The following is a 13,376-nucleotide window of genomic DNA, read 5'->3' on the forward strand; positions in this document are numbered from 1 at the left end:
AGACAAGATCTTAGTTTATGAGAATGGAGGGTGAACCCTGCATGACTCGGTTTGGAGAGAGTGGACAGCGAAGGTTTGGTAAGGGTTAATGATTAGTGTGGGGACGTTTTGGGCTAGAGGTAGAGAAGGTGGGTTTAGAAGGCAAGCAGGATGTCACGGTCATATTGGTGTTTGACCGGGACGCGGTTGCCATGCAGACTGGTTGCCAGTGGCAACGTGTTGTTGGCAGTTTGCATGTGCACTTCCCCTTTAAGGTTTGCCTCCCTGCTGTTTGGTGAGCAAGGGGTTAATATTCATGCTAGTGGGGATTAAGGTGTTTCCTAGATGTGGCCACGGGCTTGATATATACCGGTGGCTTGCTGGCTGGGGGCAGTTGTACGTCAGCTCTCGTTGCTGCTGGAGCTCTGCTCCAGTCCAGGGTGTTCTATCTGCCCAGTCCTTGAGGGCCACCTTGTAGGACATCGATGTCATCTGCTATGTCATTCCTTTGTCTCCCTTGTATCCTCAGTGTACCCAACCTCACTTGTTTGGTGTGGGTTTATGTTCAGGGTTTGTTGTACGTCTTGTTTGTTGTTACATGTCCAGGATGTTGTTGGTGTTTGTCCCTATATGTGTGCAAGACGTTACCCTGTGTGTGTTGTACCTCCGGAAGGGGGCTGGTTTCCCGGAGGGGTACTCCATAAGTCTGTATGCAATGCTGCCTTGGACTGCAGTGCACCTTGCTGTTTCGGGCCCAGGCAGTATCAGGAGTGCTGGATACCTGTGGTGTTGTTTGTACGCTGTCCTATTTGGTGTGAGGTTACCTGTACTTATGCACGGGTTCCAGTCGTGGTCACTGCGGCAGGTAAGTGTGTTTCTGGTGTTCTTACCTGCCGACTCTGTGGCTGCATATGGTATTTTCCTTTCCCTGCTGCTAGGCCATTTGAGAGTCCTGTTCATCCGTGTCTGGGAAGAACAGGTCATCTCTCCTCTGCTCCTATGTGAGGGATTATCAGAACGACTCAGGACCAAAGGTATCCTGGTATGAGCCGTCCTACCATCCAGGTCTGCTCATATGGTGAGGAGTTAGGGTGAGTATTAGGGACGCTTTAGGAGGTGACCTGCTCCCTGATTCCGGCGTCCTGGCCTAGCTGCTTCTCCTTTATACCTGACATTGTACGGTGGGGGTTTTTCCCCACTCCCCACCATGACACAGGAGCACAGCCTAATGGCCATTTTGGATAAGCTCTATGTGGATTTGATGCCTTGTCCACCCACTCCCTTTTTTTTATTTTTTTTTAAACCATGGCCGGACAGTTGTTAGTGAGTCATGGAGGCCATGGAGGTGGAGCTGGTGGTAATTGTGGCTCTGATGTTGTGGGGAGGGAGTTAAAAGGCTCTGGACTAGCCCCCATGTATGGGAATCAGAGTTTATCTGATAAAAGCCCATGGTTGGATAGCTCTGCCTCTGAGCGGGCGTTTATCAGCTAGCTACAATTTTGCAGCAGGGTGGGACAGCCCTCCGTCAGATTTCTAGGGCTCCAAGGGTACACTCAGGGAATGTTATTAGGTTGTTTTTGATTGTTTAGAGACTTTAGGAAGGCCTTCATGGGTAAAGGCCTTTGTAATTAATCTTATTTATGTTGTTTTGTTTAATAAATAAATAGCTGCTGTGACCAAGAAAATCCACTTAAAGGGCTTGTGTCATGAACCATATTCTACATTTTTTCAAACCAGCACTTGGATCTGAATACTTTTGTAATTGCATGTAATTAAAAATGGTGTATAGCCAGTGAGCTATTCAATACAATGTATCTGTATAGCGCCACCTGCTGTTTGTTTTTTTCCATTATTTTTTTGTCCATCTCTCTAAGCTGGTCGAACGTGCTCAGTTTAAATCTTCCACTGCCACCAGCCATATGTTCTGAAGCTGTGGCAGTTACAGGGAGAGAGCTGCAGCAGAAAGGACACTCCCCTGAAGATAATCTAGCAGAGCAGTTGGAGATCTCAGGATCCATGTGAGGCACGGTGCTGATTTTCATTTTTACATCAATCATGGCATGGTGTCATGTCATTATTTGGAAGAATGGGGAAATGATTAGGGGAGAAATAGGGAAACGAGTCGATAATACCCTTAGTCATGTATTCTTTATGTTTGAATCTGGGATTTATAGACTTTTAGCATTTCGAAATTTGGGCGAATATTGTTTGTATTCCTTCCGCTGTCTGTATCCTAATTCTGTACCAAAATGTAATGTCTGTGAATTGCCATCTCAGCTTCTTCATTTCCCCTTATATAAAATCATCTGACAGCTTTTACTATTTATGTGCTCTATTGTATTTTATGTAAATTTTCAAACATTGGGCCATAGATTGCAGGGGCGTCAATACAGTAATAAATAAAGTAAAAAAATTGTTTTTATCCTCTCACATAGCTGCAGAATGGATGAAATTTACATATTTTTGGTGCAGAATAAATTCAATTTGCTAGCCCAGGATTTGATCACGGGGCCCTTAAGAACTTCACTTGCTACCAGTGATAGAACAAATTGAGTTTAGAGTCCTATTCCGAGTTTAATAGGCCTTTCATGTGTGGGCATCAATACCTATCTGAGAACGAATCTCTCTATATTGGATAATACGGATATACAAAATTGAGAGGCGCTTGAGCAATTTATTCTGGGAAACTTTAAATAATACTTGGGAAGAATAAATCAACTTTTAATGGGAAAATAGACTTACAGAAACCATAGATTGGGGGTATAAAATTCATTTTGCCTATGCTGAACTGCTGATAGCACTAGGTGGTGGCTGGGGAGAGCAGGACAGACATATCTTTTGTAGAGCTTTTAATATCAGGGGTAGTGAGAATATGATGTTTTAATTTGCCAGATCCTGCTCTCCCAAGTACCCAGGAGGCGGAGCTTCACGGTGAAGGGCTGTCTGCATTGAGCTGCTTCATAGTCCCTCCTCTCAGCTCTGAGCAACAGCTATATTATCATTGAGAGAGCACTTCAGTGAAGCTCCTCCTCCTGGGCAGAATTCGGCAGAATAAAACATTATAACGAATTGATGCATGAAGTATATCAAAAAGTTGCTGAACTTTTTTCATTATACAATCATTAGGTGGTTAGGTCACATCGCCTATCCACAGGATAAGAGATGACTATTAGATCGGTGTGGGTCCTACCGCTGGGCCCCTCTGAAATGAACGGAGTGGCCGGTCAGGCATGCGTGTGGCTGCTCCATTAATTTCTATGGGAGTTCTGGAGATAGGCGAGTACAGTGCTCACCTATCTTCAGATGTCCCATAGACATGAATGGAGCAGTCACATGCATGTGGGACCAGACGCTCCCTTAATTTCTATGGGAATTCCGGAGATAGATGAGTACAGCGCTCACCTATCTTCGGATGTCCCATAGACATTAATGGAGCAGTCACGTGCATGTGGAACTGGCCGCTCCGTTCCTTTCTATGGAAGTTCTGGAGATAGGCAAGTACATCGCTCACCTATCTTCGGATGTCCCATAGACATGAATGGAGCAGTCACGTGCATGTGGAACTGGCCGCTCCGTTCCTTTCTATGGAAGTTCCGGAGATAGACGAGTACAGCGCTCACCTATCTTCAGATGTCCCATAGACGAGAATTGAGCAGTCACGTGCATGTGGAACTGGCCGCTCCGTTCCTTTCTATGGGCGTTCCGGAGATAGGCAAGTACAGCGCTCACCTATCTCCGTAACTCCCATGGAGCCGTCACGTGCCTGTGGGACCGGCTGCACCGTTCATTTCTAGGGGACTGCAGGGGGTACGGGGTCCCCGTTGTCGTGATCAGTGGGAGTCCCAGCAGTAGGACCCCCACCAATCCAATAGTTATTCCCTAGGGGATAACAATCTAACCGGAGTACCCCTTTAATTTGATGTTGATTATGAAGAAAAATCAGTCAACTCATGCAAAAAGAGGGAAATTCAAAAAGAATGAGTCCATTATAATCCTAAAAGACAGGAATATCATATTTAATACAAAAAAGGGTGGCCATCAATGGTACCTACATGTGGTGAAGCTGACGCCAGAACTCCGGCTGGCTTGGGGACCGGCGCTTGCTGCCAGAGAGACTGAATACTGGGTACGAGGCAGGAGATTCTGCAGCTGAAATTCTTGGCTGTCCCCGTCAATGAGAATTGTCTCCCCTGAGCCTAAATTGTAGGAGAGGACATATATTCAGGCGTGATATAGACACAATGCAGGTGACAATGGTCCCCCCCCCCCGTGCGGAGGTTAATGGCTAGTTACAGGGCCCAGCTGTCACCAGCGACCCATCCATATATCCAGGACAAGCTTATATTGTTCCCCAGGCATGCATGTGGTCTTACGTTCAATTGATGCCTGTAAACATGTGGTTTCTGCATGATCTTTACTGACCTGTGTGGTGTGTCAGGGTGATTACATAACTCTCCACGTCTGCCCTCGGTGGTTCCCACTGCAGAACTGCTCCCGAATCGGTGACGTTACTGGCCCTCAGGCCAAACGGAGGATCCAAGGCTACAGAAAGGAAAATATAACAAGTAAAAATGACCCAGAAATGAGCATGATGGTGGCTGACGGGTCGGGAGACATGCCATTGTGTGTTAGGAGCATTAGGAAACAGAGGTAGAAGATGTACAGATGTAGCAGAGACGAAATTGTCATTTAACTGGTTGACCCTTACTTATTTGTACACTGTGAAAACTAATGTTTTATACCTTATTAAGTATAGACACGCAGCATTTTTTTGTCTGGCAGAATGCCGGCAGACCCTGCTATAATGAATGGAATCCGGCAGACCCTGGGGGTCCGGCTATGGATAGACCAGAATACCAGAATGCCTGCCGCAGATGTGGATGTAGCAGTTCTCAAATTTTGGTACTTGTACCCCAGGGGGTACATACCATGTCTCTAGGGGGTAATCAGAATGTGCTTCTTTTTATTAGCAGCGTGTTCTATAATTATAGCTAGAGATGAGCAAAGTATTTAAAAATTTGCTGAGTTTTACAAAAAAAAAAATACTTTTACACGAATTACTTCAACACAACTTGTATTTCTTTGTAACTAGTGGGTGCAATGACAGGGAGAGGCGATGGCGCCGACATATGATATACATAAGAAGGTGTAAAAAAAACAAAAAAACATTCTTTCCTGATCCATTTGCTTGTGACGGGGCGGCTGCTGCAATCGTGCTCAAAGAGCTAGCGCAAAATCTTGGGCGGCCGACGTCATAACGCCAGTTGACGTGGTGATGTCATACATCACGGTACACGGAATTTCGACCAAGATCTTCAAGCAAGATGGCGATGGCTGGCCCGTCATGAGCAAATGGAGGATTTTTCAAACCAGCACCTGCATCTGAATACTTTTGTAATTGAATGTAATTAAAAATTTTGTATAGCCGCTGAGTTATTTAATTAAATGTATCTGTATAGCGCCACCTGCTGTTTATTCTTTTTCTAATTTCTCTTTCCCGCTCACTGAGATGGAAGCACATGCTCAGTTCCATCCTCCAACTGCTTCCTGCTGCAGTAGAAAGGACACTCCCCTGAACAAAGTGAGTGCCCACTAAGTTGACAGCTTGTTATAAATCTAGCAGAGCAATTGGAGCAATGAACGGGGAGATCTCTGGATCCATGTGAGGTACAGGGCTGGTTCTAGCTTTGTTTGAAAGAGACTGAGGGAGTACAATGTGACACAACGCCATCAGTGCCACTACCACTTCATTTTTTGTCTGGCTCCTCAGGGGCTTGCTGCACTAGTCCCTCAGTGCACTGACTTTACTATATACAGATAGGCAGCATACAGTATCTCAACCAGCCTATGCCCATGTAATTTTACAAATTACCCAGTTTATTATTATAGAGGCATCGGGTGACTTTAAGGTGCAGATAAAGGACAGCCAGTATCTTTTTTCCCAGGGACCAACCTTCTTAATGCCCCTGCAGGGGCCCCCACCATCATCTTGCAGCATCTTGCTGGTTCCTGCTGCTGGCAGCAAGGAATTGACAGGGTCTCCAGGAAACCTACAGTCTGAGGCACTGTCTAGGTAGCAGGATACTACTGAAAAAACATGTGTTGGTGCAATTTACGAAGGGAGGGGAGGTTATGAAATATTTGCATGTAGCTATACAGAATTCATTTTACTGGTGGCTCTCAGGCACCCAAGTCCAACACTGCCTAGAATACATTATCTGTTAAACAGAATTTATTTATGTTGTATGGCATAGAGAGTTGAGTCACTGTGTGGACAAGTGGGGCTTCTTCACATTTCATAAAAGTTTGTAAAGTCAGGGGATAACTCGTTTTAGGTGGTCGAGGTGCCTTGGCTTGAAAATATATTTATTCCAAGGATGTCTCCTTTATTTGCAGTGTAACATATCTCATAGATACCTCTACACCAATATTATAGACTTTGGATTGGGGTCCAAGAGCTTCGAGCTAAGCCTCTGAAGCCAACCATAGGTGTTTAGTAGGATTAGATACAGTATAAAGTGGCTCTCCATCAGTTGCATACCAAGCGCCCAGAGGCTGACAAGACATTGTTATTGATTGGAGGTCTTTACTTCCTGAACATCTGTAGACCTAGAAATATTACAGGTTCTATACTGACCTGTCTCAGCAATAATAGTGACTCTTTCACTCTCTTCACGACCCCAGATGCTGCTCAGGCTGATCCTGTACTCGGTGGATGGCTGTAGATTGATGAGTTTGTATTGAGTCCGATCATTGGCAAGGACCACACTGTCCATCCTCCCTGAGAAAAGTGTTTCAGATATATCTATAAATCCATCTGTTTCATACAAAGGTTTAAAATGGAATGTAGGAAAAACAACCTCATATCATATATGTTTTAGTTGAGGTATTTTGCATTAGCTCCTCATTTCATTTACTGTACAGAATGGTAATGTTGGCCATACACCTTAGGGAACGATTGGCAGCTATCCTTCCCAACACCCCACACACATGAAGGACATGGTTTATCATCACAAAAGGAATGGATATCATGAAATCCGACATATCCAACCCTTCTTTCCCCTATTGGGGCAGAGCTGGGACACCCAATAGGTTTGGGTGATATTTAGCTTAATGTATAAGGCCAGCATAACTTTATAGGGAATGCTATGTCTTTCATCTGTTAAACTGAGGCAATTATGGAGGATTTTGTAAGCTTGTACCTCGTGAAGTATACAGTCGTGGCCAAAAGTTTTGAGAATTACATAAATATTGGAAATTGGAAAAGTTGCTGCTTAGGTTTTTTGTAATAGCAATTTGCATATACTCCAGAATGTTATGAAGAGTGATCAGATGAATTGCATAGTCCTTCTTTGCCATGAAAATTAACTTAATCCCAAAAAAACCTTTCCACTGCATTTAATTGCTGGCATTAAAGGACCTGCTGAGATCATTTCAGTAATCGTCTTGTTAACTCAGGTGAGAATGTTGACGAGCGCAAGGCTGGAGAGCATTATGTCAGGCTGATTGGGTTAAAATGGCAGACTTGACCTGTTACAAGGAGGGTGATGCTTGAAATCATTGTTCTTCCATTGTTAACCATGTTGACCTGCAAAGGAACGTGTGCAGCCATCATTGCGTTGCATAAAAATGGCTTCACAGGCAAGGATATTGTGGCTACTAAGATTTCACCTCAATCAACAATTTATAGGATCATCAAGAACTTTTCATGTTAAGAAGGCTTCAGGGCGTCCAAGAAAGTCCAGCAAGTGCCAGGATCGTCTCCTAAAGAGGATTTAGCTGCGGGATCGGAGTGCCACCAGTGCAGAGCTTGCTCAGGAATGGCAGCAGGCAGGTGTGAGCGCATCTGCACGCACAGTGAGGCGAAGACTTTTGGAAGATGGCCTGGTGTCAAGAAGGGCAGCAAAGAAGCCACTTCTCTAAAAAAAAAACATCAGGGACAGATTGATCTTCTGCAGAAAAGTATGGTGAATGGACTGCTGAGGACTGGGGCAAAGTCATATTCTCCGATGAAGCCTCTTTCCGATTGTTTGGGACATCAGGAAAAAGGCTTGTCCGGAGAAGAAAGGTGAGCGCTACCATCAGTTCTGTTTCATGCCAACAGAAAAGCATCCTGAGACCATTCATGTGTGGGGTTGCTTCTCATCCAAGGGAGTGGACTCACTTACAATTTTGCCCCAAAATACAGCCATGAATAAAGAATGGTACCAAAACACCCTCCAACAGCAACTTCTTCCAACAATTCAACAACAGTTTGGTGAAGAACAATGCATTTTCCAGCACGATGGAGCACCGTTCCATAAGGCAAAAGTGATAACTAAGTGGCTCAGGAACCAAAACGTTGACATTTTGGGTCCATGGCCTGGAAACTCCCCAGATCTTAATCCCATTGAGAACTTGTGGTCAATCCTCAAGAGGCGGGTGGACAAACAAAAACCCACTAATTCTGACAAACTCCAAGAAGTGATTATGAAAGAATGGGTTGGTGTCAGGAATTGGCCCAGAAGTTGATTGAGAGCATGCCCAGTCGAATTGCAGAGGTCCCGAAAAAGAAGGGCCAACACTGCAAATACTGACTCTTTGCATAAATGCCATGTAATTGTCGATAAAAGCCTTTGAAACGTATGAAGTGCGTGTAATTATATTTCACTACATCACAGAAACAACTGAAACAAAGATCTAAAAGCAGTTTAGCAGCAAACTTTGTGAAAACTAATATTTGTGTCATTCTCAAAACTTTTAGCCACGACTGTATAGAGCAGTCATATTGTATAGATTTTGGTAACATTTTCAAGATTCTGAATTGGGACTAAAATGATCAAATAACCAACTGCAAAAGATCCATCATCTTACATCCATTGCATGGTTTCTAGGACACATTTAGGAATAATAACACTCTCTATTCTACCTTTAGTAGACTGGTAAGACAGGCGGTAGTGGTGGAAAAAAGAAGGTGGTGGTCTCCAAACGACCGCCATTGAATCCTCAGTTACGTTTATAGCAGATACGTCCATAGGAGGTGCCACCCCTGCAGTGAACACAATGAAGACACCCATTAACCTAAACTGATTACAGAATGACATGTCAGATTAATAGAGACTAGTATGAATGGAGAGAAACAAGGTTTTTTGAGGATCAGAAAAGCTTCTTACTGACCTGTCGTTACTGTCCCCTCCACTAGCTCTGCTCTCAATGTCCCATGGACAGGCAGTAGAGTGACCAGGTACTCTGTGCTGGGCAGCAGGTCCATTAGCTGTGTTTGGCGTGTTGAAGCATCAAGAGATTGCTCTATAGGTTCATCACCACCTATGGGGGTATAGCTGAGGATGAACCTGTCAGCTGGTGGAGAGGGATCAGTCCATGAGACATTGACACTAAATGCTGAGATACCAGAGAAATACAGTTGGGTGATTGGCCGAAAACCTGTGCATGAAAAAGAGAAATAAGTATAGAATAGCTACAACATGTAATATAAGAGCTGTTGGGTAATCTCATTTTTAAATACTTATGGTGACCATATATCCTAGATAGCTGTCGGATGAATGCCAGATCAACCAATAGCTATTCCTTCTGACGTCCCCACCATGATCATGTATGCGTTGATAATCATGCATATGTACTCAATAGGGAAAGCGGAATTTGCCTCTGTAAGACACCACTGGTGGCAACTAGTGATGAGCGGCAGGGGTCATATTCGAATTTGCGATATTTCGCTAATATTTTGTAGAATATTCGTCAAATATTTGCAAATTCGAATATTCGTTATATTCTACGATTTTTTTTACTCGAAAAATCGGCAAGGTAATGATCGTGTAATATGCGAATTTTCGTAATTTCGTAATTTTCAACTTTTAGACAAAGAATATTATAGAACTATATTAGCTAAATTGCTCTATATTCGTTTATTTTTTTGAATATTTGCTATATTGCTATAACTTTGTTTTTTCGAATATTCATAATATTCTAACACAAAAATACATAGCAATATAGCGAATATTCAAAAAAACTAATATAGAGCAATTTAGCTAATATAGTGCTATAATCTGTTTTTTTAATAGTTGTAATTTTTTTCCAATCTGAACTTCAGATGAGAAAAAAATTACAACTATTAGACAAAGAAGATTATAGCACTATATGAGCTAAATTGCTCTATATTCATTTTTTTTGAATATTCGCTATATTGCTATATATTCTTGTTTTAGAATATTACGAATATTTGAAAAAACAAAGTTATAGCAATATAGCGAATATTAGAAAAAATATAGAGCAATTTAGCTAATATAGTGCTATAATCTTCTTTGTCTAATAGTTGTAAGTTGAAAAATTCGCAAACAACACTACGCCTAAAGTCAAGTATATTGCAGCCTTCTCATTGGCCCACAATCTAGAAGCAGGGAGGGATCATGTGTACTGATTAAAAAAATCAATAAAAAAAAATCGAATTTTAGAAATTCCGAATATATATCACTATATTCGAAATATTCGCGAATTTTTGAAGTACCTATATTCGCGATAAAAATTTGAAATTCGAATATTCGTGATCAACACTAGTGCCAACTTCTGTTTTGGGAACAAGAGGATCTGATATGTTGAAATCCATCATTTTTCCTCCAATACCTGGAGTATGGGAGAGTTAGAATGCCTCTATACACATTAGATGGTTGGAGGGTCATGCCAAAATCATCAGATTCAGCCAACACTCATTTAATGTGTATGCCCACTATTACAAGGTTGTATGTCTCATAGAGACAGCCCATATGACTTCTAAGGGGACATTGGAGAGAGGGTATCCAGGTCTGGATGATTGCATCTTCTATGCTATTGGGTGGTGAAACCAGTACAGAGCTTCCTGCTCCTGAGGAACTGCATTGTAGGTGCAGAAGGCGTTGCAGAAAGGTTAGGGTGAGAAGAACAAATATCAAGCCTGTCAGGAGCGGCAAATCCAGGCACCATAATGAGACATCCATTCAGATCTTTGACTGTGTGCGTCACTGAATACTTCTATGCCTTACAGTCTTCTATACTTACAGAAAACACGTCAATGTCATATGTGTTAACATAACAAGGATGCAGATTCCTCACAATTTTTCATGCATGTATATTGAAGCATACCATATAAAACTGCATGGAAAGGTCAGGGCAACATTTTACAAAAAATGAGTAGTGAGATGTGAACTGAAATAAAGTCTAACGACTTTATCTTAATCTCTATAATGCCAAGACCTTTAGCATTTAAAGGTGAAAGTAATCAACTAATATTTTCATGAGATGGGCCTTCCATATGTTTTACCAATTTACCGGCTGCCTGATTAAATTAGGCAGGACCACCCATGGTTCACCCAATTTAAATGTCATATCTTTGTTAGCTGAACAAGCAGTGGATTAGCCTTCCTTCCTTCCTTAATAGCTGCTGGGTTCAGATTGCAAATATGCCATACATTTCTACTTTGCTGAACGTGTGTTGATTATGCTATATGAGCGCCATTTAATACTTAGTATTATGTTTGAGAGTAATTTTCAAGTCTATTGTCAAAGTGATTAGAATAATTTCTTTGAAATAAAGAGCATGCCGCTCTGTAGGTTGATATTGTACGTTGCAGTAAAGGCACCTGAGGAACGAGAGACCCCCTAATCTAGAGGTGTTTTCAACAACACTGGTAATAGGTAGTGTTGAGCGGCATGTCCCATATTCGAATTCGCGAAATTTCGCGAATATTCGAAAGAATATTCGTAAAATATTCGCGAATATTCGAATTCGTTATTATTTCGCATATGCGATAATTCGAATTTTCGCATCGCATAATACATATTATGAGATGCAAAATTCGCATGTGCGCTAATGAAATCGCCTTACGAAGATTCGCAACTCAATTCAATCACTAATGTAAGAATGCAAAGCCCTTTGCCTCTGTTCTGGGACAAGTGCCGATATTCGCCTGTGCGCTAATAAAATCGCCTTACAAAGATTTGCGCCTCAATCACTTTCTAGGCAATGTGAGTAAGATCTGAGCTTTTGGACTTTTGGGAATCAATCGAGATACAGTGGGGGGTGATGACAGTAGTTGACAGAGTACAGATCAATGTAATCTGTAAGGTGGAAACTAAACAAAAAAATACGAATATTCGTAAATCGAATTTTACGAAGTTCGAAATATTCGCGAATATGGTGCTATACTATATGAATGCACATGCACAGGCCTTTGCCTCTGTTCTGGGGACAAGTGTAGATATTCGCATGTGCGCTAATAAAATCGCCTTACGAAGATTTGCAACTCAATTCACTAATGTATGAATGCAAAGCCCTTTGCCTCTGTTCTGGGACAAGTGCCGATATTCGCATGTGCGCTAATAAAATCGCCTTACGAAGATTCGCGCCTCAATCACTTTCTAGGCAATGTGAGTAAGATCTGAGCTTTTGGACCTTTGGGAAACAATCATATATATGTGTACTGTAATTTTGTGGAAAAAAAAACAAAAAAACGAATATTCGTTTTTACGAATATATAGCACTATATTCGAAATATTCGCGAAATCGCGAAGTTGCGATATTCGCGAAAAAAATTCGCTTTTCGAATATTCGCGCTCAACACTAGTAATAGGTAAGTAGTGGGAAAAACTGCTGCTTCCAGGGGCAATGCATTTGACCCAATGTCAGGTCCACAAGTTAAATAAGTAAGAAGGCAAGAAGACCCAGGGAGCTGTATCAAGAGAGAGAGAGAGACCTTGTGGGATACACTTTGTCATTAGGGAGACCATAAAATATACATGAGTATTGTATGCCAGTGGACAATACTACAGGTTTCTAGGAAGAGTATATGCAAATCTGCAGCCGTGAGCAGCTAAACAGAGAGGAGAACACAACACTTGTATCAGCAATGTGTTATCTTCATATAGTTCTTTCTCTCATTTGCCCAAAATAAATCACAAAAAATTTGATTTTGTTTCAATCCAAACTTTTTGGGAAATTCGGCACAAATTCTGAACCGATAGAATCGATTCACTCATCCTTAAACATGCGCCCTTGTGGTTTCTCCCTCTTGAAGACAGCTCCCTTGGTCTTCAGCGAACTTGAAACAAACCACATCTTGAAAGCCTTGCTCCTCTCTAATGTAAACCTAAATACTTTTATTAAGGGATTGTCTCATGAAGACTAACGCTTTTCATATGCTCTAATAGGTCATGATAGAGGTTTTTTTCTCACTCAGGTGTACTAATCCCATCCTAGCATTACATTGTCGACAATTCATTTGAATTAGGCTAGTTTCACACTAGCGCTTGAGATCGGGCCAGCTAATCTGGCAATGAACAGCCGGACAGATCTTAAGCATCCCCATGCTGTTGACCACAAATAGCTGTCTGGAATGCACGGGCACTGACCATGTGCCCACCGTCTGCAG

The 13,376-nt window shown here is 42.2% G+C and overlaps 1 protein-coding gene across 1 annotated transcript in view; it reads right to left on the minus strand.

Moving 5' to 3' along the window:
• The window catches only part of TNR (tenascin R), a 189,671-nt gene that overhangs the window by 77,630 nt on the left and 98,665 nt on the right, over positions 1-13,376 (minus strand). The window contains exons 10-14 of the mRNA XM_044301949.1: positions 9,136-9,402; positions 8,888-9,007; positions 6,617-6,760; positions 4,402-4,521; positions 4,032-4,175 (exon numbers count right to left, since the gene is read on the minus strand). Of these exons, the coding sequence (XP_044157884.1) occupies positions 4,032-4,175; positions 4,402-4,521; positions 6,617-6,760; positions 8,888-9,007; positions 9,136-9,402 (795 nt within the window). The remainder of the gene's footprint in view (positions 1-4,031; positions 4,176-4,401; positions 4,522-6,616; positions 6,761-8,887; positions 9,008-9,135; positions 9,403-13,376) is intronic.

Source organism: Bufo gargarizans, chromosome 7, assembly GCF_014858855.1.
Source record: "Bufo gargarizans isolate SCDJY-AF-19 chromosome 7, ASM1485885v1, whole genome shotgun sequence".
In the NCBI taxonomy this organism is placed as follows: domain Eukaryota; kingdom Metazoa; phylum Chordata; class Amphibia; order Anura; family Bufonidae; genus Bufo; species Bufo gargarizans.